General features: G+C 46.5%; 1 protein-coding gene across 2 annotated transcripts; it reads left to right on the forward strand.

The window, feature by feature from the left end:
- LOC121548296 (dysbindin domain-containing protein 1) lies at positions 1 to 27,373 on the forward strand. Of its 2 annotated transcripts, none has more exons than XM_041859726.2 (4): positions 1 to 451; positions 5,932 to 6,087; positions 16,057 to 16,194; positions 26,268 to 27,373. In XM_041859726.2, the coding sequence occupies exons 1-4, from the start codon at positions 421 to 423 to the stop codon at positions 26,423 to 26,425; spliced, it is 483 nt and encodes a 160-aa protein (XP_041715660.1). In that variant the 5' UTR covers positions 1 to 420; the 3' UTR covers positions 26,426 to 27,373. The 2 variants fall into 2 exon arrangements, with proteins under 2 accessions (XP_041715660.1, XP_041715661.1); XM_041859727.2 differs by having other exon boundaries at positions 5,932 to 6,075.
- The last annotated feature ends 491 nt before the right edge of the window (positions 27,374 to 27,864 follow it).

Below are 27,864 nucleotides of genomic sequence, written 5' to 3' on the forward strand. Positions count from 1 at the left end.
CTCTCTCTCTCTCTCTCTCGATCTCTCTCCCTCTCTCTCTCTAGATCTCTCTGTATTCTGCATTCGCCGAGCTCTTTCACAATGTGCTTATAGAACAAAGTGGTTCTGCGTTTTGCTGTGTGATCTCCCTCCGTCTCTCTCTCTCTCTCTCTGTCTCTGTGAGGCAGGCAGCGCAGCAGAGCGGTGTGTTCTCACGTCTGTATTGGGTGTGTGAGAGAGCACTGAGCAGGGATGAGCACCAGGCAGTAAGGAAGAGAACGACAGAGGAGTAAAAAAGGAGTGCAGCTGGAGTCGGATGCTGTGGAGAACGAGAGCTGGCACACCTCTCTCTCTCACTCTCCCTCCATCTCTCTCTCTCAGTCTGTGTCCCCCACTCCCATGCTGTTGTGATAGACAGCACGGTACTCTCGGCTTGGCTGCATGGAGGCACAGGGAGGGGCAGGGAGCCCAGGTAGGTGCAGCTTTACGTTATTCACTGTTAGCATAGAATCCATCAGCCTAGACCAGACTGTCCATCACCATGTCTTTCCAGACTGACTTTATGTTATTTTATGTCTATTCCATGGTAGTCTATCATACCAGCCTCTTTTACTCTATTGTCACATTTCAATTCTCTGTTAGCCCAGACTTGGTTTCTGAGAATAGGTTCTCTGTTTTAGCCCAGACATATACTCTAGCAGCCTAGACGGTTCTGATAGTTAAGCCATTTACTCTGCCAACTTTGACTGTATGTTAGTATATTAGTATAGTTAATTCTCTTGTCAGTGGGTTCTGTTAATCTATTAGCCCACCTGCAGTGCACATCAGTGGACTGCAGATGATACTGTAGAGTAGATGAAACAGTAGCCAACATTTAGGATGGAAATAAGATAGTGGTGGATGTTTTTACAGGTCTGAATTGGATAATATATCCATACTATTCTTAGTATGTTTAGACTAAATGCATATGAAATATGTATTGAATGCTTACATGTTGATGACATGGTTGGCAAAGGAAGGAAGATGAACACATGTTCAAGTTGCTGTTATCAGATATGGAGGATGTTGTTGTGTGCAGAGCTATTTTAGTGCCCTGTGTTGACACTGCATGTAGTTGATCAGATGTGATAAACAAGATATGATTTGTATGATATCAATTAGACATAATACCTTAATGACATTGGTATAACAGATCATAGCAACATCGTTTCCTGTAGGAAGGATTGTTATCTGTGATAAAGGAAAAAAGAATGGCTGTTAGAAGAGGGAAATAACAGTGTGGTGGGAGAAGGGTGTGGAGAGGCTTCATTCCTGCTGCCTTTACTGTTGAAAGATGATGGATTTTATTGAACCGATATGTTGAGTTTGAATAAACTGTTGTGGTGAATGTAGTCACTGTGTGTGTGTGTGTGTGTGTGTGTGTGTGTGTGTGTGTGGGTGTGTGTGAACCTCCCCAGGGAGGGCTGATTCAGAGGGTCATGTGTGATTGCTAGGAGCAGTGTGAGCCGAAGCCTGAAAGAGCTTCGGACTACAGTCCTTTCACTGTTGGCTGGTGGTGTGTTGACCATGTCCCATTAAACATACTGTGTATGGATGGTCGGCTCATGACACACACACACTGAGTGCTCAGTCAGTAGGCATTTACGGTAGGGGCGCACTGGGTCAAGAGGAGCTTGAGGTAGTGTCAGCTCATTCATCACATTGACTGACCTATTAGAGACTGTCCTAGTAAATAAGACCACATCCAATTACTCATTTGATATGGCTTGGTTATACCAGAGATATCTGCAGTAGGCTAGGTTAAGTTTATCGCTTTCATATGATCAGTAGGATTGTACAATAAGCATTCCAGAGTATTGAGAAACAGATCAACAGTCCTCTCTTTTTAAAAGTGCCTCAGGTTGGGGGCACGTTAAGTGGCTAGGCTAGCTACCTGACTCATTGACACATTTACCCTAGACCATGTAGGACTGACACTCATTCATCTAGGAATTCTGTCTGACCCACTAAGGACAAAGACACGTACAGCCTCAGTCCCCAGAATCACATATGTACAGTAGCTGGTTTAGTCAATGATTCCAATGAGTCCTCATATGTCACTACCACCGCACTACCCAGCAGATCCATCTAATTCTAGAGCATTCTTTACAGTACACAGATTTACAGTATCAACATTGACATGTGCCATGTACAATAATACTTGGTGGCTAACAAAATAAAGGAAGCAAGGCATTACATACTGTGATGTGCCTTTCATACTATGATGTGCCTTTGTGTAATGGGAATATTTAAGTTCATTTTACACAATGCTTAGCATATTTCTATGTTTTCCTTTTATGTTGGCTTATACACAAAATGTCCAGTGTTCTACTTCGGACACTCATTTGTGTATGGTTTGATGGTCACTAGACCTGATACGGAATGTTATGGATTGTTCTCATATCTGTTGATAGTGATTGACGCCAGACTGGAGGTACAAGGACAGAGGACCCTGACTGTTATTGTATTCTGTGACACTGTGTGATTCTGTAGCACTTGATTTTGTGACTTCCTACAAGGCTCTCGGTGGGTGTTTTCAGAACATTGGTGCTGTGAGATTAGAATATGTTTTCTGCTTCTGTTCTGGAGGAGTCTCCCTGTTACAACTTGTATTAAACCAGATTGATTTTGATTGACTTTATCTGTGACTGCTCTTGAAATCCCTAATACACTTTGATTGAATACTATGCGTGTGTCTATGCATGTAAAACATGTACACGGCTACACTTGGCAATTGATATGAGGCGTAAACCACAGGAGGTTGGTGGCACCTTAATTGGGGAGGACGGGCTCGTGGTAATGGCTGGAGTGGAATCAGTGGAATGGTATCAAATATATCAAACACATGGTTTCCATGTGTTTGATGCCATTCCATTTGCTCCCTTCCAGCCATTACTGTGAGCCGTCCTCCCCTCAGCAGCCTCCACTGGCGTAAACATTAATTGTGTGTGACTATGGGACAGAGTGGCAGACAGATGGGGGTAACAGACATGGAAAATGAAGCAGCAAACCCGAAATAGTATCAGCACCTCATTATAGAGAAGGGAAAGTGGAGCTGTATTCTCTCAGCTTGTTTGGACCCTCGCTGCAAAAATAAATCGATAGCCAACAGCAAGCCTTGAATCCAGGGTGAAATGGGAATCCATCATGTTTAGTCTGCGACTTTCTTTGCCAACCCTTTGAAATGCCACACCCTTCTCTGTGTGTGACACACACACACACAATCTGTGCCAAAGATGCTCTTCTCCATTCCTAAGGACGTGGATGCTTCCACAGTGATTGTGCAGTCTGAGGGACAGCATGATGATGATGTCCAACAGAGGGCTGGGGAGGGAAGCCCAGCAGGGAGTTAGGAAGTGAACCTCTAGAACGTTCCTGCTGCTACTTTCTCACCTATCTATTCTCATCTCTCTCCTCTTTTCACCCACACCTTCATCCCGCTCTCCCTCTCTTCTTTCTCACATATCTCCATCCCCCTCTCCTCCCTCTCTGCTGTGTTCTGCTCTAACGCTTGTTGCTGCAGAGTCAGTGAGGTGGCAATGTGCCGCATGACTCAGGGGAATATGGAGATGACCTAGAGTTAGTACAGGACACCACACTGAGACCTGTGTGTGTGTGTGTGTGTGTGTGTGTGTGTGTGTGTGGGTGGGTGTGCGTGTGCACTTACGTGTGTGAAAATGTGCATGGTGTGTGAATGTGTGACAGTTTGATCAAGTGTGTATGGATTTCTATTAGAGGGAGGGAGAGTGCTCTGTCGATGACTGTGCATGTGAGTGTACCAAATGTTCAGGTTTATCTAGGCATGTGTGAGAGAGACTAGAGGTCTCTGTATATGGCTGTGTGTTGGTTTGTGAGTCTTGTAAGATGCACCTCAACTCCCTGGACAATATTCTGTGACTCAGAGCCTGGTGGAATGTAGTCTTCTGTTACAGGAGGGGGTCGCAGTTCCGGAGCGACCCACAAGGTGTCATCCTCCGACAACCTTAGGCACCTCTTTACATTTACATTTTAGTCATTTAGCAGATGCTCTTATCCAGAGCGACTTACAGTTAGTGAGTTCACCTGTGTATTTATGCCCTCACTTCCCTGTGTTCCCTTGCTCAGTTTTCTCTGCTAGTTTCTCTATGCTCAGCAGTACTAATCAGTGTCTGATCAGAGAAGTATGTACAGGTACTCGAGAAGTGTTCTCCCTGTTTCTTTATTATTTCAGTTATAGTTACTATTTCGTATTTTGGCTGTCAGCCTGTTTTTGGAGACTTATTTGCTCTGCCTTTCTTTTATCGTGTTAAGTCCGTTGTTTTGTATCCTGGCTTCGGGACCACCAGTAAAGATCCTTGTTTCACCATCTCTGCCTACTGCCTACTGTCTATCCTGCACCGCACCTGGGTCACACCTCACACCAACCCTTACAGTCTTCCTCCAAGGAATGTGTTGTCTCAGAACATCAGATGAGACAGCTGTTTTCAATTGAAACCTTTTTGAATGTCCACCTCAGCCTAGTACACAAACATACCCACATCAGTCTCTTTCCATCACTGTCTGTCCATGACTCACACACACTGGAAGAGATCGAAATGACCTTTACACACAACTTCATACATTCAAACACACACACACACACACACAGAGAGAGAGAGAGAACGTCACAGATACTGTGCATACTACATTCATTTCTAGATAAAACAGATAGTGTATGTGTAAACCTGTCTATGGTAAAACCCACAGCATGCAGGGTTAAGGAAAAGGAACAGAGATATTCAGGGATTACTGTAGATACAGTAGGTGATGCAATAACCTGGGGATTAATGTTACTGTAGATTATCATCAGTACTCATGGTTAACCTTCTGTTCAACCCCTCTTATTACACTACATATTACACTAGATATTAGGGAGTTATTCAATAGAAAGTGGATAATCTAACTGTGTGAGCCTGATAGAAGAGTAATATGAACTTTGATTAAACTCTCATTTTGGTGCCATTTCATCCCCTTAGCCTCTTTGAAAAGCTACACAGAACGAGGGCCCTGTGGTAATTGTAGTCCAAAGGGATAAAAATCTAAACTCTGAAATGAGTGGGGAAATAAAGGGATAGAGACCACAGTACAAAGGAGAGTTTGAGAGCGAAGTGGATGAAATGAGAGTTTGAACTCCTGATATTTCCTTTAAATAAAACATGTAGTGAGTGAGTGTATGGAGGCTCTGAGGCGGTGGTTAATTGAAACGGAGGTAGTGAAACTGAAACAGTAGAGCTACTGTCACAAGACAACCTTTTACACAACAACACACATTCTCTTTCCTCTGTGAACAAAGCACAGCACAGGACAGCTAAACAGGCTCTGTAGAAAACCAGGTGCACCAAGATATCTGAAAATAGAACAAGTAAGATAAAAGCTTTCTCATCTGACAATTGAAATGCATAAAAACAGAATATTCCACTTTGAAATGTGCACTGTGGGGTTATATTGCAGAAAACGTAATAATTATAGATTTTTCAACACTTTTTGAGATTCTAGATTGGTGGTTGAATTCACGTATGTGTGTACGTGTGAGTGCACGCGTGTGTCTGTGTTAAACAGTATTGTGCACAGCAGGGTGGGTCCGTAAACAAATATCACACAAGACGTCCTCAGGAGAAGATGGACGGGCATGGCCACACAGAATAGCCTGCTAGTCACTCACTGCTTCCTGAGGCGAGACGCACAGCGGCTAAATATGATTACCAGCACACAGCGTGAATGCATCACAAAACACACCTGCCAAACATGAATAAAAGGAGATCATGGATGCAGGAAGGGTTAGAGAGTGACAACTAACACTCACTCTTTTCTGTCTCATTTTCTCTCTCCCTCTGTTTCTGTGTGTGTGCGTACGTGTGTACTTACGTGTGCATGCGTGTGTATTTGCCACCACAGAGCCCAATAAAGACATCCAGAAGTTGCTGAAGCCCTCCAGCTCAGGGGACCTTTCCAAGGAGTTGTACCACCACCCGGTGGGGGAAGAGGAGGGAGGGCTCCCAGGACATACCGCTGGCCTGCTGCATGTCAACGAGAGGAGACGTGAGTACCGGGGTAAGGGGAGCGATGGAGGAGAGGAGAGGAGTGGTGGATGGATGGATGGATGGATGGAGGGGTGGATCGTATGGAAAGAAAAAGGAGTGGGGGAGGATGGGGAGGATAGTAATTAAGGGATGGCTAGAGGAGGGAAGTTGGATGGAATTTAACAATATAATATGGCTAGTAAGCCAAAATAAAAAAAAGGTTCTACATACAGTAGTACCAAAAAAGGGTTCCGCTATGGTTACAACCCTTGGTTGGTTCTATAAAGGACCTTTCTCAATCTCAAAAGGTTTTTTATAGAACCGTACAGGGTTTTTTATTTTGGCTTACTAGCCAAATTCCATAGCAGTTATGATTGTGTTTATTAACAAGTTAAATCAGGTGTGCTAGCTCTGGAGCGGCTGGGGGTCCCTGAGGAGATTATTATTATCACTAAAAGAGGAAATAACCATTTTTTGAGCTGCAAAGAACCATTGAAGAACTCAAAGGGTTCTTTGGGTCGGTATGGTTCCACATAGAATCACCCCCCTTCCCAAAGAACCCTTGAGAAACCCTCATTTTTTTGTGTGTAAGAGGTGGGTCATTTTGGGGGGGTTGGCGTTGGGACACAGGTGCACACTGTGGTCAGTTCATCACTTCCTCTGGGGTTCAATTGGGATATATTGCACCCATCTTCCCAGTTCCCCTGACCCCTCTTCCACCCTGTCCTGTACCCTTCCCCACTTCCAAACCCCCCGCTAAAAGGCATCATTGTGTGTCTGTCCCCCCACAGAGGGAGCCCTCTGTGTCCCTGTGTCTATCTGCACCAGGCCCAGGGCTGAGCCAGAGGCCACAGACACACACACAGACACAGGCCTCACAAGGAGGTCTTTATCTACCCAACGACTAAACACCCATTCAGGGAGACAGGGCCGCTACAGCCCAGTATCTGTGTCCTCCTGCCTTAATGTGCCACCTGGCGCACAGTTACCCTACAGACAGAGAGGGAGGGAGAGGGAGGGTTAAAGGTGGCACACTCTGTCAAATCCCATGAGTGTCACTTTCCAGAAACCCTTTAGTTACATCATAAAACTAGTAAATGTTTATGTATTGTGGGGAGCGAAAAACTATTGGATGAAGTTGTTAATAGCCCCCTTGCTGAGTTTGGCCGGACCCAATGACTTTCTGTTACTTCTAGATAAGGCCAATTCCAGTTCACTGGCTCTGAGCCAAGCATCACACTGTGCACTATAACCAATACTACTGAGACACAGTGGAAGCCCCTGTTAAAGCCTGAGTGTATGAGAGTGTTTGGGAGTCATTATAGCCTTATTATAGGCTGTTGTTGAGACTGGCTGTTCTATACTGTGCTCATCGTTGTGCTAAAGGGGGAGACCCTTACAACCGTCTCCCTAGCTTACCCTGTCTCCACCCTCAATCCTCATTATAGGCTGCTCCGGCTAGGCTAATGATCAGTGATCCATGGGGAGGCTGGGGGGCCTTAGGAGGGGGGGTCAGATTCAGAGGCATTCTACTTTTTGATAGAGCCCCCAGTCTCCCCTCCGCTAGACTACTGCTATTGACAGCCCAGCCTACCAGGCAATTATCTCAGTCTTCACGAGGGCATATTACCCCTCTTCTCCCTCATCTTTCTCTCCCCTGATTTGTTTTCCCTAACTCTTTCTTATCGCTCACTCTCTCTCAATTTTTCTTTCCAATTGAGTTTGTCCGTTCCCCTCCTCTTTTCCATGACATGTATACTCCTCCCTCTCCCCTCATCTTACATTCTATTACATTTTCAATATACAGTACATCCTGGCAGAGAGGCGAGACAGACAGACAGAGAGAATAGAGAGTGGAGGGCAGTGAGAGAAGGCAGTGACAAGAGAAGAAGGGAGAAGAACAATAAAAAGGAAAGACCTGAGGCTGCATTTAAGAACGGGCCAAAAGCCAAAGAAACAACCAAAGTCATTTCTAAGTCCACTTTATTTTTTCCCATTTTCAATTTGTAACCGTCAGCCAAAAACAGCAGGAGGGTTCAGGACAACAAGGACAAGTGGTTGGTTGGTTTGGGTGTGTGTGTGCTTCACAAGTGGGCTACTGCTTAGCATCCTTTAAACAGCTGCCATGCTAGCCTACTATATGTCTGACACCTTTCCTTCTCAGTGTGAATGTACTATAGGTCTAGTCCCGCCAATGGGCTCCCAGAGAGACACTTAATGAGTTGAGAGAGAGCAGCAACTGTTTCTCTCCATCTCTCTCACCAACCTTGCTGGGAGAGAAAATGTGTTACTGATAAATTATTCAAGGAGAAATGGGGGTGGGAGAGGGAGAAGACAGGAGAGGAGAGTAGAGGGGGGAGGGGGGGTAAATGAGAGGGAGAAGACAGGAGAGGAGAGTAGAGGGGGGAGGGGGGGTAGAGGAGAGGGAGAAGACAGGAGAGGAGAGTAGAGGGGGGTAGAGGAGAGGGAGAAGACAGGAGAGGAGAGTAGAGGGGGGTAGAGGAGAGGGAGAAGACAGGAGAGGAGAGTAGAGGGGGTAGAGGAGAGGGAGAAGACAGGAGAGGAGAGTAGAGGGGGTAGAGGAGAGGGAGAAGACAGGAGAGGAGAGTAGAGGGGGGTAGAGGAGAGGGAGAAGACAGGAGAGGAGAGTAGAGGGGGGGTAGAGGAGAGGGAGAAGACAGGAGAGGAGAGTAGAGGGGGTAGAGGAGAGGGAGAAGACAGGAGAGGAGAGTAGAGGGGGGTAGAGGAGAGGGAGAAGACAGGAGAGGAGAGTAGAGGGGGTAGAGGAGAGGGAGAAGACAGGAGAGGAGAGTAGAGGGGGGTAGAGGAGAGGGAGAAGACAGGAGAGGAGAGTAGAGGGGGGTAGAGGAGAGGGAGAAGACAGGAGAGGAGAGTAGAGGGGGGGGTAGAGGAGAGGGAGAAGACAGGAGAGGAGAGTAGAGGGGGTAGAGGAGAGGGAGAAGACAGGAGAGGAGAGTAGAGGGGGGTAGAGGAGAGGGAGAAGACAGGAGAGGAGAGTAGAGGGGGGTAGAGGAGAGGGAGAAGACAGGAGAGGAGAGTAGAGGGGGTAGAGGAGAGGGAGAAGACAGGAGAGGAGAGTAGAGGGGGGTAGAGGAGAGGGAGAAGACAGGAGAGGAGAGTAGAGGGGGGTAGAGGAGAGGGAGAAGACAGGAGAGGAGAGTAGAGGGGGGTAGAGGAGAGAAAAGAAACAAAGGGGAGTGGGATGACTGTAACCAGTTTAGAGAGAGAGAGAGAAAAAGAGAGAGAGATAGAGTGGAGGTGGCATTTCTTTATAACCCCTTTCTGTCTTCATCTCCCCTCTCTCTCTTTCTCTCCTAACTAATTTGAACTTTTCCATGACATGTATACTTCTCCCTCTCCCCTCATCTTACATTCTATTACATTTTCAATATACAGTACATCCTGGCAGAGAGGCGAGACAGACAGACAGAGAGAATAGAGAGTGGAGGGCAGTGAGAGAAGGCAGTGACAAGAGAAGAAGGGAGAAGAACAATAAAAAGGAAAGACCTGAGGCTGCATTTAAGAACGGGCCAAAAGCCAAAGAAACAATCAAAGTCATTTCTAAGTCCACTTTATTTTTTCCCATTTTCAATTTGTAACCGTCAGCCAAAAACAGCAGGAGGGGTCAGGACAACAAGGACAAGTGGTTGGTTGGTTTGAGTGTGTGTGTGCTTCACAAGTGGGCTACTGCTTAGCATCCTTTAAACAGCTGCCATGCTAGCCTACTATATGTCTGACACCTTTCCTTCTCAGTGTGAATGTACTATAGGTCTAGTCCCGCCAATGGGCTCCAAGAGAGACACTTAATGAGTTGAGAGAGAGCAGCAACCGTTTCTCTCCATCTCTCTCACCAACCTTGCTGGGAGAGAAAATGTGTTACTGATAAATTATTCAAGGAGAAATGGGGGTGGGAGAGGGAGAAGACAGGAGAGGAGAGTAGAGGGGGGGGTAGAGGAGAGGGAGAAGACAGGAGAGGAGAGTAGGGGGGGGTAGAGGAGAGGGAGAAGACAGGAGAGGAGAGTAGAGGGGGGCAGAGGAGAGGGAGAAGACAGGAGAGGAGAGTAGAGGGGGTAGAGGAGAGGGAGAAGACAGGAGAGGAGAGTAGAGGGGGTAGAGGAAAGGGAGAAGACAGGAGAGGAGAGTAGAGGGGGGTAGAGGAGAGGGAGAAGACAGGAGAGGAGAGTAGAGGGGGGTAGAGGATAGGGAGAAGACAGGAGAGGAGAGTAGAGGGGGGGAGTAGAGGAGAGGGAGAAGACAGGAGAGGAGAGTAGAGGGGGGGGTAGAGGAGAGGGAGAAGACAGGATAGGAGAGTAGAGGGGGGTAGAGGAGAGGGAGAAGACAGGAGAGGAGAGTAGAGGGGGGGTAGAGGAGAGGGAGAAGACAGGAGAGGAGAGTAGAGGGGGGTAGAGGAGAGGGAGAAGACAGGAGAGGAGAGTAGAGGGGGTAGAGGAGATGGAGAAGACAGGAGAGGAGAGTAGAGGGGGGTAGAGGAGAGGGAGAAGACAGGAGAGGAGAGTAGAGGGGGGTAGAGGGAGAGGGAGAAGACAGGAGAGGAGAGTAGAGGGGGGTAGAGGAGAGGGAGAAGACAGGAGAGGAGAGTAGAGGGGGTAGAGGAGAGGGAGAAGACAGGAGAGGAGAGTAGAGGGGGTAGAGGAGAGGGAGAAGACAGGAGAGGATAGTAGAGGGGGTAGAGGAGAGGGAGAAGACAGGAGAGGATAGTAGAGGGGGGTAGAGGAGAGGGAGAAGACAGGAGAGGAGAGTAGAGGGGGTAGAGGAGAGGGAGAAGACAGGAGAGGAGAGTAGAGGGGGTAGAGGAGAGGGAGAAGACAGGAGAGGAGAGTAGAGGGGGTAGAGGAGATGGAGAGGAGAGTAGAGGGGGGTAGAGGAGAGGGAGAAGACAGGAGAGGAGAGTAGAGGGGGTAGAGGAGAGGGAGAAGACAGGAGAGGAGAGTAGAGGGGGGTAGAGGAGAGGGAGAAGACAGGAGAGGAGAGTAGAGGGGGGGTAGAGGAGAGGGAGAAGACAGGAGAGGAGAGTAGAGGGGGGGTAGAGGAGAGGGAGAAGACAGGAGAGGAGAGTAGAGGGGGGTAGAGGAGAGGGAGAAGACAGGAGAGGAGAGTAGAGGGGGGTAGAGGAGAGGGAGAAGACAGGAGAGGAGAGGAGAGTAGAGGGGGGTAGAGGAGAGGGAGAAGACAGGAGAGGAGAGTAGAGGGGGGTAGAGGAGAGGGAGAAGACAGGAGAGGAGAGTAGAGGGGGGGGTAGAGGAGAGGGAGAAGACAGGAGAGGAGAGTAGAGGGGGTAGAGGGAGAGGGAGAAGACAGGAGAGGAGAGTAGAGGGGGTAGAGGAGAGGGAGAAGACAGGAGAGGAGAGGAGAGTAGAGGGGGGTAGAGGAGAGGGAGAAGACAGGAGAGGAGAGTAGAGGGGGGGGTAGAGGAGAGGGAGAAGACAGGAGAGGAGAGTAGAGGGGGGGTAGAGGAGAGGGAGAAGACAGGAGAGGAGAGTAGAGGGGGCAGAGGAGAGGAAGAAGACAGGAGAGGAGAGTAGAGGGGGGTAGAGGAGAGGGAGAAGACAGGAGAGGAGAGTAGAGGGGGGTAGAGGAGAGGGAGAAGACAGGAGAGGAGAGTAGAGGGGGGGTAGAGGAGAGGGAGAAGACAGGAGAGGAGAGTAGGGGGGGGGGGGTAGAGGAGAGAAAAGAAACAAAGGGGAGTGGGATGACTGTAACCAGTTTAGAGAGAGAGAGAAAAAGAGAGAGAGATAGAGTGGAGGTGGCATTTCTTTATAACCCCTTTCTGTCTTCATCTCCCCTCTCTCCCTTTCTCTCCTAACTAATTTGAACTACTTGTCTTCCCTCCCTCCCTCCTCTCTCTCTCCCTTCCTCTCTACTTCTTTTGCTGGGAGATTCAAAGAGACAGACAGCCGTGGGCAAGCCTATTCCAGGCCTCTGGGGAGAACTCATCCAGTAGAAGCTATTCCCACAGTCTGATCTTAGGCCTGCCCTCCCTCCTTAACACACACACACACACACACACACACACACACACACACACACACACACACACACACAGTACCCTACAGTCCTCTTCCATTTGCACACTTTCCCTCCCTCCATCCCTCAATACATTCTTAAACCCAGATAATTTTCTCAGGGAGGGGTTGCACCTGACACATGCCCTGAGGGTGTGTCGGCTTAGAGGACTGATGAAGTAGAATATAGTATGGGGGTATTAGAGTAGGACAGCACCCTCCATATAATAGATTTTGTAGATGTATTAAAATATGCATGAGCACATTTCATTATCCAGCTTGCTTACAATCTAGTCTAATGGCTAGAATATAGCCCAAACTATGCCACATCCCAGCGCTATGGGCTTCATTCAGAACCAATATGGTGCAGGTGTTGCTTCTGTCAGCTCCGTTACTATGGCTATCATGACCCTGTTAATAGGGTAACTAAGGTTATCATGACCCTGTTAATAGGGTAACTAAGGTTATCATGACCCTTTAGCCTTGTGTTATCTCAGCCCCAGAGCCTGATCGAGGCTAATGTCATGCTGTTACGCCTGACAGGCTTCGGTAATGCCTTTTATTAGAGTCATAACGTGGATGACCGGACCAGCATATACTGTATATCTGGTGTGGTAGTTAAAGAGCCTGGCCTGCACAGATTTATTGGCTCTGCTTAAGACAGTCGTGTCTAATTCAATTCCCTGTGTACAGTGTTTGCGCTAGGCTAGTCAAACCATTTCACACCATTATATCTAATTTACCTTATAAGCCCATGTCATCCACGTTGGTAAATATTGATACATTAACGCACGTCACAACCAGCTAAATACTAAAGATTGTTTACTGAGATGGGCTTTTTTTATGCAGTGCATCTGAAGCATGGTAAATGGATTCAGTTGATTATTAATAATAATAATAATAATAATAATATATGTATTTTATATAGCACTTTTCATACAGAATCTCGCTTTGAAAAAACAAACAAAAACGAATTCAGGGAGCTGGCAGTTCATGGGAGATGGTTTCCCACAGCTGGATGATGATGCAGTTCAGTACAGGAGTAGCTTGACTGGAGGTGGCGTCGATGGTCCAGCCAGGGAGGGAGAAACATTGGTCAGACAGGCAGGTCCAGAGCGCTTCATCAGGCAGCTCTGTCTCTGAAGTTCACAGCTACTCCTCCTCTGTAGGTAGGCTGGAACAGATCCACCAACGAAAAGTGTAGCTCTCACCTGGGTGATGCTTCGACAGCTATAGGCACCTGAGCGACCACCACTCCTCTGCAGTAATCAGCAACAGCCCCCTATGAGGCGAGCCTCTGTCATCCCCTTACACCACAGTCCACATCCTTCCAGAAACCGGAACAAACAGCCGGTGAATCATTCAAATGTAGATTAGCTAAGTGAACCAAGCAGGCCTGTAAAGATTTGCTCTAAGGGAGGAAACAGCTAGCGCACCATGGAGACAGAGCTCTTGACATCCCATAATGCTAAGCAGGCCTTTATCACTGCATATGGTTCAGCTGATGCTGTGGAGTTCAGTTAACCCCTCAGACACACACTGACTGACCCACAGTCTCCCCTAGCTATACTGATCTAAGGTCAGTTGTGTGCTTTTCCATGTAAGCTGATCCTAGATCTGTACAGCAGGCTAGCCCACAGCCCTAGGGAGGTAGAAGTTGCCCTTAACCAAAGTTCGAGGATCAGCTTACCCTCCCCAAATCCTAGCCTTCATCATTAAGGTTGGATAATGCAAAACAAACCATAGATCAGTGTCTAGTGGCAACGTCCTCCCATTCAGTGAGGGAGGAGTAGTGCAAAGGGGCAGCCTGAGCCTCCCACGTCATAAAATGAGTGGCTCATTAAGGAAAGGTGAGACAGGAGTGTCTGCTTCTCCGCCTCTGATCCTCTACGGCTGCAGTTGTCTCATTAGAAGACTTCAAACGACGGTAGAATGTCAATCCACAATATATTTACCTTCCTCTCATCTCTCTCCTCACTAGCGTTCCTCTCATCTTTACTGTCTCCTTCTCCTCTCCTCTCCTCTGTCGTTCCACTTGTCTCCTCACATCTCCTCTCATGGGAGCTAGTGTCTGGAGCACACAGGCAAATGTAGTCAGTATTTGTACTGTCTGTGGACAGGTCTGGTAAAGAGGAACAAGACAATAGAGATTGTTGGAGGATTTATATTGTACTTTTCAGCAAGTACTGTGCAAAATGTATCTTGCTGTAGATGTGTGTTGTTGTGAGTAACAGGGTATCCCAGGAAAAACAAGGCCACCACTCACTGTAAGAGCCAAAGGTATACAGAGTTTAGAAAACCATCATCCATGTTGGCACACCGTCATCCATGTTGGCACACCATCATCCATGTTGGCACACCATCATCCATGTTGGCACACCATCATCCATGTTGGCACACCATCATCCATGTTGGCACCAAGCATTCAGTGACAATAATACTGTAATCGAGAGAAGGGCTTACCAGGAAAAATGTCCAAATTAGAGGCAGAAAGGAGTTGGAGCAGAAATTGATTTATTTGAGCTCACTTTAATCCATTGTTCAGGACAATTTATATTGTAGAATTGAATTGTCTGGGAACTTTTGGCACCCATTGAAATTCTCCATCTCAAATCCTCAGTGTATCTCTGCCCATATCCCCACACAAATGTGTGAAATACAGCAGAGCCACCACCAGGCTTGCTGATTTAGCATGATTATCGACTCTCTCTGACTTATAATAATGTGGTTAAAGGTTTTTATCTTCTTAAATCAATGTCTGCGCTATATTTATCAGGAGAGTGAGAGAACAGTGAGAGAATGGAGCTGTGCAGCAGCGGAACAAAGGAGTGTTGAGGAGAGGTCTGTGATGCACCCTGTGGCAGTATACTGACTGGCTGGTAGAGAAATTAGCTGGGAAACAGTATCCTTAAAAACCATCTACCCCCGCTCTCTCTCTACAGACACACAGCTATATACACCCACTCACAAGCCAAAAACACTGGCACAGAGATTAGCCTCCTTAAAGGCACATATATAAACACACACATACACGAAGTGCATAGAGTCCCTTACTATTAACACCGTATAGAACACACAGTCAGCCGTTATGCCTCACCAATGATCGCTAAAGAATGCCAACTCCACCCAGCCAGAAGCATTGTGTCAGACAAGCATGGTACTGTAACACTCCATAGATGCTTAGCAAAGCATGTGTGACTAAAATATAAATTTAACTGCCATACTGCATGGATGCTGCCAGAATGTTGCGACTGTCATGCTCTTCTTTTAACATGAATAAAAACAGTACATGTTAACGGCACAGTCGTGCCGCTCGGGTGTAACAATAGACATTGGAGCAGGGTCTGGGGTATCGGTGACTTTTGGAATCAAGAACAGGTGCCATACACTCAGGACATAGGGTGAGGAGAAGGAACAGACTGGCCATGTTGTTTCAATACCCTCTATTTCTAGCTTCTCTGGCCCTAGTCTTGATGCTCCAGTCAAGCATTGGCTGTTAAGATTGGCATCATTCTGACACAGAGGTCCATATCTCTTACACAGGACAGATCAGCACACAAAGCCAAGCTGTCTCTCTGTGAAACAGATAAAAGAGAGGCCTTCTTTTTATCTTTCTATCACAGTATGGCACAGAGTATCAAAAGAACACGAGAGATAACATTTGTTTTAAAAAGACATGGATTCTACCGTGTCGACGGTATCGTTTTCAGTTCTACACCAGGGGGTACTGAGAATGTGAGGGAGGGTCAGGAGGGTGTGGGGGTTGTGTATGTGTGTGTGGCGGAGGGGGTGTTCTGGGTGAGTTGTGTGGACAGCATTGAGTTGTAGTGAGATATTACACATCTACTAGGTTGTTATTGAGTTTATCATAAAACCCACCAGCTGCTCCATATCAGTCCATAACTATGACCTTACCAATTTCCTGTCTCTCTGACCCCAAACCCCTGACCCTGCAGAGCCTCTGAGCAGCGTGTCCTCCCTGGAGGTGCACTTTGACCTCCTGGACCTGACGGAGCTAACCGACATGTCTGACCAGGAGCTGGCTGAGGTGTTTGCTGACTCTGATGAGGAGAACCACAACGATTCCCCAGCAGGTTAGACCATTTTCAGATACTCAATTAATTAAATTAATCAACCAATTAGCCAATCAATCTACTCAATTTAACCATTGAATGGTGGATTTAACAACCCCCTTGTTCTCCAACCAAGATGACCCTAGTGTGATGGACTGGCTAAAACATTGTCTTTGTTCGCCTTGAGAGAACCATTACCCAAATTGAATTTCCTCCTACTTTGGTTGAACACAGTTGGATGTTAGAGTGGATGTTTTGCTCTCTGCAGGAGACAAAACAGAAACACTATCTCTGTTTACTCTGTTCTCCCTCTAAAAACTATGTCCACTAGACAGACTAATTTACATATCACTCCCATTCTGTAGCATACGACCCCATTACATAAAAATCTAAAGGTTTAGCCGATCGCAAATGTGTGTGTGTGTGTGTGTGTGTGTGTGTGTGTGTGCGCACGGTCTGTAGAGCAATGAGCACTCTAATAAAAAGCTTACAATTGTAGTCTCTTTGGCTGCAGGGAAAGGGACAATTGGGAGAACTCAATAAAACTTCAGCAGCACATTGGATTGAACATTCCTCTGAATTCTTACTGCAATTAAAGCAGTTCTTTATATTTTGTGATATTGACCAAGATACAGTATATTCCTATTATGCGTCTCTGGGAGATTCTAAATTTCAGTTTGTGTCCATGTCAATGTTGATAGTTATTGGCACCAGATCCCAGGCTGGGTGTCTGATACAGCACAATAGCCTAGCATAGCGCTAATTAGCGTTAGTTAGAGGGGAGTCAGATTAACCTGTGATCAGGGATGCGTCCGGGCCCAGGCAAACTGCTCTCCTCACAACCAGAGGAAGCAGGAAATCCATCCCATGTATTATTTATGATCCATAGCCCCATGTTTCCTGCTGAGAGGTAGAACGATATTCATTGAGCTCCACATCATCACTCCGTTCAACTGCTTTACGCTCACACTCTCACCTCATCGCTCTTAAGAAGAGATATGTGTGGACTCTCAGGAGCTGACTTGGGAACGGTACTAAGATGTTCACTTTACAATACACCTGTTCTAAACTCCTGTATATTCTCAGCATGGGGAACCACAGAGAGCTATGTTCAGCTCTATGTGCGAAATATTAAAATGACTTCAAAGTGGATGAACTTTGAGTAGGTGTACTTTAAGAAATACAGCAATCTTGCTTAGATATCACCCACGCTCCTTCTCCTTGTTGCCCCCAGGATTGACCCGTGCCAATTTATCACATTACTCCCCATAAAAAGGCATTGTGTTGCTCCCCTGTCTGACCTTAACCCGTAAGTCAGGGGTTCTGAAACTTTTTGGGCCTACGACCACATTTTTATATTGGAAAATTCTCGCTACCCCAACCATGTGAAAAAAAGTATGTAATTAACAGCCAATGTTAACTTTTTTATTTGGGGCTATGGCAGTCAATTGAAAAACATTCTAACAGTATTTCTGATTTTCTTCTCAACTCACCATCACATACTTTTAATGTGGGGCTGACAGTCAACTGCAAATTAATCTTACATAATGTATCTTATCTCACCACCACTAATGACATGGGTGTGCTTGATGCATGTCGTGTCGGAGCTTCTCAAAGTCCGGGGACATGTTCGACAGTGTGCACCTCATATCTGCTGTCACATCCAACCTGGACCGATATTTGGTTTTAATGCAGAAGAAAGCACTGAATCCAGCTTCATACAGATATGAGCTGTCAAAGGGTACCATGAGTTTTATGGTGCTTTCAAGACAACTGGGAACTCTGAAAAAAACAAGGTAAAATAATGACGTCAGTGATCTTCAGGTTGAAAAGTCGGAGCTCTAAGAGGCCCGAGTTCCAGAGTTGGAATTCCGAGTTGGATGACCGTTCAAAACTATTTTTCCCAGTCGTAGCTCGGAGTTCCCAGTTGTCTTGAACGCACTGAAGTCAGAAGTCGGAGATTTCCGAGTTCCCAGTTCCGACTTCCCAGTTGTTTTGAACGCGGCATTAATGTCAGAGGGAGTCGGCAGGGTATTCCCTTTGAGTCAGGAACCAAAACTCCTCCGTAGTGACCTGTGAATGACAGCTCAATCAGCTATTCGATTTTACTTACCAGCATGTAAATTGAGCCAGGATCACAGTAAAATGGATTGGGAAGTAGGTCCCAAAGTGCTCATCCAAGCGTTGGAGGTGAGCAGTCATCAATCATGTGGGACACTTACTGATGCTGTTTTCTGTTGGAAACATGCACAGCCGAGGGAAGGGGGCATGGTTCGCCTTGAATGACTCTCCAATAAGAATCCTTTCCTCTGAATCCACTGATTTGGTCACTCATCTGTAGAATGTTTTTGTATTTCCCCTGCATGCTTGCGTTCAGTTCGTTCTGTTTCCCAAATATGTCTGTTACGTAGGCAAGGAGACATATTTTCTTTTCATTACACAGAAAGTCAACCATGTCTGTTTTCTTTTTACATCCATTGTGAATGACAACAGTTCTCTCAATGCGAAACATCTTTCCAACACTCCCCCTCGATAACCACCAAGCCTCGGGGTGATATAGAACATTGTCATGCTCTGATCCCATATCTCCACATAGTTTTGCGAACAGTCGTGCGCGCAGTGGATGTTATTTTATGTAGTTTACAATCAAAGTTATCTGCTGCAGTATATCTCTGAGATCTGTGCTCAGCTCTTTTGTCCCCAATTGTTCTCTGTGTACTATACAATGCGTCCGTCCATATGGCAGAGGGAGACACATTAATAACTAGAGTGGCGGCCTGCCTGCCATCCCACCATAGATGGAGCCCCATCTGTGCAAAAGCCCACCATTCAATCCCATGGAATCTGTTTTTCGTCAATATAGCCACGCAGCACACTGAACATCCCCTGTGCTGTTTCATGCTCGGGAATCGTGAGACAGAACTATATGTCCTCGTGAATATCATCCCCCGACATGTATAGCGAACAAAGGTCAAGGCATGGGCATCTCGGCCCTCACAGCTAACGTCCATTTGAAGAGCATAAACTGGGGAGTTTTTGAGTCTTTCAGTTGGGGTTTCCTCTTGATTGCTAGCGATAGCATAAATTATTTGTTTAACAGTGTTATCTGACAAAGGTATTGATGTGAGTTTCTGTGCCTCTGTCTCCTCACACATTGTTTTCACCATACCGATAGCGGACAGTAATATCAAAGTCCCTGCAATAGTGTGTGGTTTCTTAGCTAGCTGGTCTAGCCATTCACCATATTTTGGAAAGTCTCCCGCGACCCGATTTTCATATCAGGCGATCACACATGGGGTTGCGACACCTAGTTTTGGAACTGCTACCGTAAGTGCATGCATGTATCTGCACAGCCTTAATACCCCAGTGATCCCACCCTCTCTCTATCTCTGTTATACACACACACACACACACACACACACACACACACACACACACACACACACACACACACACACACACACACACACACACACATACACACACAGACACACACACACCTACAACTCTCAGGCTGTTTTAATCACTGCATTGTGCTGTACCGCATAACCTCCTCCTAGAATAATCCCATTTAGGGGGAGGAGAAGGAGGCACCTGACTGGGTAGATCAGTGTGCTGGGGACCCCTAGTGACAGATAGAGAGAGGAAGAGAGAGGCAGGAGGCAGAGAGGGTAGAAAGAGAGGGAGAGAGGGAGCATTAAAAAAGGGGAGGGGAAGAATTAGAGGGAGAGAGGAAGCATTTAAAAGGGAGAGAGGGAGAAACATGAAAGATAAATATATGAGAGGTGGTGATTCCCTCTCCACCGCGGCGAGGTTTCCCATTTCTCCACAGGAGACTTATGGCTCCCTGAGCTCCAGTAAATATACCAGATATCCTGGTCCTGACAGCAGGACCTCACCACAGGGCTCGTATAAACCAACCACAGCTGCTGCTACCGGAGCACCACAGCCCTAAAACTCACAGGGAGAACAACAGTCTGTCCCCATATCCCCATATCCCCAGCTATAGCCTCTGATATAGTGCAGCAGTTTTACTGACGAATCGGACAATAAAAAGCCCAGCAGGAGGAATAAGCAGCCTCATGGTGATGGCCACAATCTCACTCAGTGTCGAGGAGGTCAGGGACCGTGCGGAGATTCTAGGTGTCATATTAAGACCTATGTCTGGTGAATGGGAGTCAGGACTAGGGTACTAAGATAGCAGGTAAATGCGATCAAAACACCAATAAGATTGTCTCACTGTGTAATACAGACCCTTATTTCACATCTACACATGTACTATATGTAACTGAACGAATGCCCCTATACATTATGTTGAATTGGATAAAGTTGATCTTGCTTCACTGTGATCTATTTGCATTCAGTAGATGTATGGTTTGCATCCTATCTTCAGTGCCAAGTAGCTCAAAGTGCTTTGTCATTGGCTGGTGTTTTCTCTATTTCCCACTCATAGATCAGACAGTGACAATGTGGGGATCTCTGACTCACTCCAGCAGTGGCACACTGTGCTCAGATATGAGTGTGTTTTGCATTCGGACTCAAGAAGGGATACAGCGATACACAAACCCATGCAAACACACACATACCCATACACACACTCATACACACATGCATGACTAATGACTACAGCTGCTCCCCAGTGTCCAAGCCGGACTATCCAGACTGTACAGCTGCTCCCCAGTGTCCAGGCCAGACTATCCAGACTGTACAGCTGCTCCCCAGTGCCCAGGCCGGACTATCCAGACTGTACAGCTGCTCCCCAGTGTCCAGGCCGGACTATCCAGACTGTACGGATCCGGATAATAGCTCCAGATCAGGCTGAGGCTGGTGAATAGATGACCATGTGTGATAGATGACAGAACCACAACACCAGGTGTTCTGCTCAGTGGGGATTCTACTGGATCTCTCTCTCTCTCTCTCACACACACACACACACACACACACACACACACACACACACACACACACACACACACACAGGGGTGAAAGCTGTGTGGGCACTTATATTTTGGACACCTGCCAGTCAGGACAGTCCAGGGATCAAAGGTGGCAGATGAGATGGTCAGGGGAAATGGGGGGGTTGAGGGTTAGAGAAGTGAGGGAGGACCAGAGGACAATAAATTAGATTAGCTAAATGTGTACAGCTGCATTGGTAGGCCCCCACACAATCCCACCCCTCTGTACAGACAGTATCTGCATCTGCTCTGTGTGTGAAATAGATAGATAAGGTTACCACTTTACCAGAGAGAGTCACAGGCTAGGTGGGTTCATTACCATATAGAATATACAATTTTGCTGCCTTCAAATCTGCTACCATCGAAGGGGAATGGGCAACGCACAGAGAAGGGGCTTGATGATGTTTTCAGATCAATCCAATCTGTGTGTTTTGATGCTGTGGTTCCTCAGTGTTAACAAGGCAGGTTGAAGCTTTCCGAGCAGACACAAATAACACAACTACCCACTATGTAGCAGCAGCTGTGGGCAAGACTGGGGGAAAACATTTCCATTCAGGCTAATTGTAGTAGCCTTGCTAATACATCTTTAGGAGTCCACTGGGGCCTCCGAAAGGACTCCACAAAGAGGGTCACCATCACTGACGTCCTAGTCCCAACATGAAACACACACACAACAAACACATACGCACACACGCAGGCACTCACACACACACACACACACACGGTACACACAGGACGTTGGCACCATGCTAGCACTGTGCTTCCCTGTGGTTTAAGAGCCTTTGTAGAGCCCAGGCTGGTGTTTTCTGTGGACTTTGTTTTCACAGCAACACACTGATTGTGGAATCTGATGGACTGGAGCCAACAGCACAGAAGGGCTTCTTAGACAGAGAGGTTTAGTACAGCTAGACACTGCACACATGGTGGCTGGGAGGGAGGGAGACAGTAGAAGGATGTGATAGAAGGGTGTGTGGGGGGGGTTGTGCCTTTGTGGGCTGATGGGGGATTGAGTTAAGGAAATTGGATTTGGATTGTTCCTGATATTTGGGGATGTTCTGAACTAAATGGGAGGACTCTCAAGGGAGTTGGTTATGAGTAGGTCCTGAGCAATAGGGTAAGGGGTGTTCGGTGGTCCTTATATGAAGGTCTGAGGGTAAGGGATGTTAAATGAGAGGTGTGTGTTTGTGGGGTGAGAGTTTCATCCTCTCATCTGTCTCTGTCAACACCCTGCAGGGAGAAGAGGAGGCTTCTCCCAAATCCATATTCATAGAGCTGTCAATCACAAAACACTGACCAGGGATGGGCTGACTAATACAGCAACTATAGCATTCTAGGCACACACAGACAGGGTCACAGATAGAGACAGACTGGTAGAAATGCAGAGACACATCATGAAAGTAGGGACGTACACACACATAAAGACCAGTGGTGGCAGATACAAAGTGAAACATGTTTAACAAGCACTCACGCAAACAGAGCCTTTCAGAATGCAGAGGAGGCTCTTGTCCCTCCCATTAAAATCCAATGGAGGCACCATCAATCTTCAGGGATCAATACCATCAATACTGTGTGTGTGTGTGCGTGTGTGTGTGTGCGTGCCTGTGTGCACGTGAATGCGTGTTTTCGTGTGTATGCTTGTGTGAACATACATCACTGCTTGTTGATCTATAGTTACGGCATTTCACTTATAGAGAGTTAGGGCTGGGACGTGCCTTACCATTAGACAGTAATTGCATTGATATGTGTGCAGTAAAGGAGGGTTTAGAAGTGTCTCCGGCTACACCCATTCATCCTGGGATCTCAGTGGTAGAGTGAACAGTGAACAGCACCACCAAGTGGTGTAACGAGGCAGTGCCTCTTTATTTCGAATGACCCTTTGTACGACCAATATTCGTGTGAACCTGCTTGACACTGGTCCCTTCTGTGCCCTCAAGGACATGCATGCAGATGAACACATATGAGGGGAGAGGGGAGGGGGTTGATTCAAGAGCAGAGAGAGTGGGTAGAGGGAGAGAAAAGACAGAGGTGGGGGGAAAAGGGGAGATCGACACAAAGAAAGAGAGAGGTACAGGGGGAGAGAGACAGAGAAAGAAAGGGTGTAGTAGAGGAGAGAGAGAGAGAGATGTCGAGGGATATGAAGTGCAGAAGATCAAGTGCAGCATCCTATTTGCCAAAACATTTCATGAACACATTCCTCTGATGTCATCACCTCCTAGCTTCATCACCTAAACACCAATCAGCTTCTCATTTCTACTCACCCTAGTAGTTAGCGAACCAATCATATTCTCCATCCATCATATCACCACTCTACAAAACTGAAGTGGTAGAATCTCTATCTAGCATGCTGATGGTTATAGACCAAAGAGACACTGGAGAGTTGTGTAGTGGTTCTGAGAACTCAAGAACAAACAGACAGGCACGATGAATGGTGGAGTTCTGTTGCCTTGAGCCAGCGAAAAATAAGTATGAGACAAATGTCAGTGACATCCAAAACAAGCAGCCTTTGTGAGCATAATGACCTTGAGAAAACAGCCAGCAGGCTAAATGGAGCTGATGATTGGAGGAGAGGTGACCATGTGACTGTTTAAGAGCAATAACAATGACAGGAGAGGAGATGAGGAGCAGAGAGAGATCAAACTAAAATGATCTATCATCTACTACAGACACACACAGCGCTCCTAGTTTTCTAAACTCCTCCATTTCTCTTGGGATTCGGTGTCCTTGAGACACATTCATGTATAGGCTACACATTAACATACACTAACGCACACTCATTTCACTGCACAGTGCCTCTCTGACAAGGTACTTTACATTTTTATCTGCCTCTATATTCAGAGTAACTAAATCATGCTGTAAGGACCTATCAGAATCCCAGAGGAATAGGTCATGTGGAGCTGCATGAACTACATTCTATTCTGTACTTTACTGTGTTTGCGATCGGGATGCCTTTCAACCATAGCCAATTGATCTATTCTACAGTAGGGAAACACTGTACCACTGTGTGCTGTTCTAAACTATCTTTGGAGAACCTTGAGCAAACATAATTGAGTGAACAATGGCATAGAGAAAGGAAGCTTGTAGATGCATTAGGTGATTTCAGGGAGTTGACAGCCCCTGCTGACTTTATTTACTTTGTTAAATGAGTTACAGTATCGTGGCCATTGGGGGAAGTGGCAGGTAGGCTAGCGGTTAAGAGAGTTGGGCCAGTAATGGAAATGTCGCTGGTTGGAATCCCCAAACCTACTAGGTGAAAAATTGGTTGCTGTGCCCGTGAGCAAGGCACTTAAACCTAATTGCTCGTGTAAGTCGATCTGGATAAGCGTGAATGTTAAACTCTTTCGTCACTGTCCTGACCAAATGTTATTTGTCACATACATGTGTTTAGCAGATGTTATTGCGGGTGTGGCGAAATGCTTGCGCTTCTAGCTCTGACAGTGCAGTAATATCTAACAAGTAATATCTAACAATTTCACAACATATACCCAATAGACACAAATCTAAGTAAGAAATGGAATTTAAGAATATATACATATATGGACAAGCAATGACAGAGCGGCATGGACTATGATACAGTAGAATATTATAGAATACAGTATATACAATGAGATGAGTAGTGCAAGATATGTAAACATTATTAAAGTGACTAGTGTTCCATTTCTTAAAGTGGCCAATGATTTCAATAGGCAGCAGCAGCCTCTAATGTGCTAGTGATTGCTATTTAACAGTCTGATGGACTTGAGATAGAAGCTGTTTTTCATTCTCTCGGTTCCAGCTTTGATGCACCTGTACTGACCTCGCCTTCTGGATGATAGCGGGGTGAACAGGCAGTGGCTCGGGTGGTTGATGTCCTTGATCTTTTTGGCCTTCCTGTGACATCGGGTGCTGTAGGTGTCCTGGAGGGCGGGTAGTTTGCCCCCGGTAATGCGTTCGGCAGACCGCACCACCCTCTGGAGAGCCCTGCGGTTGCGGGCGGTGCAGTTGCCGTACCAGGCGGCGATACAGCCCGACAGGATGCTCTCAATTGTGCATCTGTAAAAGTTTGTGAGGGTTTTAGGTGCCAAGCCACATTTCTTCAGCCTCCTGAGGTTGAAGAGGCTCTGTTGCGCCTTCTTCACCACACTGTCTGCGTGGGTGGACCATTTCAGTTTGTCAGTGATGTGTACGCCAAGGAACTTGAAGCTTTCCACCTTCTCTACTGCGGTCCCATCGATGTGGATAGGGGGGTGCACCCTCTGCTGTTTCCTGTTTGGGACAGACGTGTGTATGTACAGTGTAGGCCTATTATGTGACTGGTATGTAAGCTATGTGTTTTCAGACATGCATGGACTCACTGAGTGTACAAAACATTAGGAACACCTTTCTAATATTGAGTTGCACCCTCTTTTGCGCTCAGAACAGCCTCAATTCGTCGGGGCATGGACTCTACAAGGTGTCAAAAGCGTTCCACAGGGATGCTGGCTCATGTTGACTCCAATGCTTCCCATAGTTGTGTCCAGTTGGCTGGATATCCTTTGGGTGGTGGACCATTCTTGATACACACAGGAAACTGTTGAGCGTGAAAAACCGAGCAGTGTTGCAGTTCTTGACACACTCAAACCAGTGTGCCTGGCACCTACTACCATATCCTGTTCAAAGGCACTTAAATATTTTGCCCATTCACCCTCTAAATGGCACACATACACAATCCATGTCTCAATTGTCTCAAGGCTTAAAAATCTTTCTTTAACCTGTCTCCTCCCCTTCATCTATACTGATTTAAGTGGATTTAACAAGGGATCATAGCGTTCACCTGTATTCACCTGGTCAGTCTATGTCATGGAAATGTTCCTAATATTTTGTACACTCAGTGTATATACTATACATGTGACAGACAGGAAGGTGCGGAAACTTAATCCAGGGCCTCTGGTCAGCATGTTTGAGCTCTATAGAGCGGTTCACAACATACATGTCCCCTAGGCTGTTAAAAATATCAGGATATGTGAGAGGCGTGCACCTTGACCTCACCTTGTGTGTACATTAGTTTTATGTGTGTGTTTAAGAGACGTGCATGTCTGTATGTGTGTGATCCCTAACCTACCCCCTCTCATCACATGTATGTCATGTGCATAGCTTGACCCTTCTCCTCATTATCATCCCCAGGCCACCACCAGCCACCCCTGCCCAGAGGAGGCTACATGCGCTCCCCCTCGTGGACCCGCTGCAGCAAGGCTGAGCCCCCCAGGGAGAGGAAGCACCACAGCGACTCCGACACCACTGCAGAGCCCTTAATGAAGCTGGAGAGGCCTAAGCAGCCCTGAGAGCCTGCGGGACTGGGGGAAAGGCCCAGGGCCCGGAAAGAGCGAACACACCGAGAGCAGGCACAGAGACCACACCAACTGCCCCACCCCCTGCGCCGGGCACTGAGACAACCATGGTGCTGAAGACACTACAGACTGTATTATAAACTAAACATGAAACGATGGCTGTGAGTGAAATACACACAGATACACATGCAAACACACACAAAATGACACACGCGTATCTGCAAAACCACACACACGTACACATATGCATATTTATTGTGTTTTCCATGCAAGGGGTTCCTCTGGCACAAACACTGGATAGTCCGTGTGCTTTTTGAGGCTTTGTTTGGGGTGAACAACAGGGTATGAGGCTGTCCCAGTGTGGGGAGAATGCTTGGCTAAAAGCCTCCCCATCCCTGCAGCATCTTAGGGGTGGGAGAGTGGGCTTGGAGGGGTGGGACAGACCCTGAAATCCGTGACAACCTCGACTACAAAATATAATGTGGCGAGGTGAGGTTAAGGAGAATACCCACTCCATATGCAAATAAATGACTGGAATATGGAGGTCATTATGGGATAGTACAGCAGGCTATCTGGAAGTCTTTTTTCTAATTAGAATAAGAGTCCAACCTGAATCTATTGCACAATGTTCTTCCTTAAAGTACCAGGGCCATCTGCTCTCCCTGAATGACTTTCCGCAGGCTTTCTGCAGGTCGTAACTAACAGGACACAATCGCTCTCTTTTCTTTCCATCCTCTCTTTTTCTCTCTCCTTCTACCTCTCTCTACCTGAGAGGAAACCAGTGTGGCCCCAGTAAACTAAATGTCTTTGCAGATATGATATGTGATAAGACAGCACCCCTTCTCACCAACATTACATTCAACACTGTGGATCTCGTCCTTTGCCAAACCAAGTGATGTGGGGATGGGTGGTGAAAAAAATAAAGAATTTAATGCAAACAAAGTGAATTTTCTCTGTGGGTGATTTTTGCATTAGAGAACTAACCAAACTGTGCAGCTGTAGGTTGTCTGATAGGGTATTATGAACAGCAGTCTGAGCTTTCCATTATTTATGCCCAACACACCAAACAAACAACTCTCTCGGATTCCTGCCAGGAACACCGTGGAAGAAAACCAGCATCAGCAACATGAAAAGAGTTACATTGAAACCACAATGAAATACTTCAGAGTACACACTTAATCACACAGTGGATAGAGAAGTACTGAATAGCCATAATGCTTAAATGTTCAAAGAAATAACTTAAAATGTACTATTGTCAGCTTTGCCTAAATCAATGGGCTCTGGCACTTCTGTAGAGGTTTAAAATGCTTGCTTTTTAAATCGTGACTGCAGGTTCCTAACTGAGCAGATAGAGGGCAGAACAGAATAAAGTGGGGAATGCAGATAGACGTACAGTATACAGTCATACACATATCCATAAACAGCTTCATACC

This window comes from Coregonus clupeaformis, unplaced genomic scaffold (genome assembly GCF_020615455.1).
Source record: "Coregonus clupeaformis isolate EN_2021a unplaced genomic scaffold, ASM2061545v1 scaf0385, whole genome shotgun sequence".
NCBI lineage: Eukaryota > Metazoa > Chordata > Actinopteri > Salmoniformes > Salmonidae > Coregonus > Coregonus clupeaformis.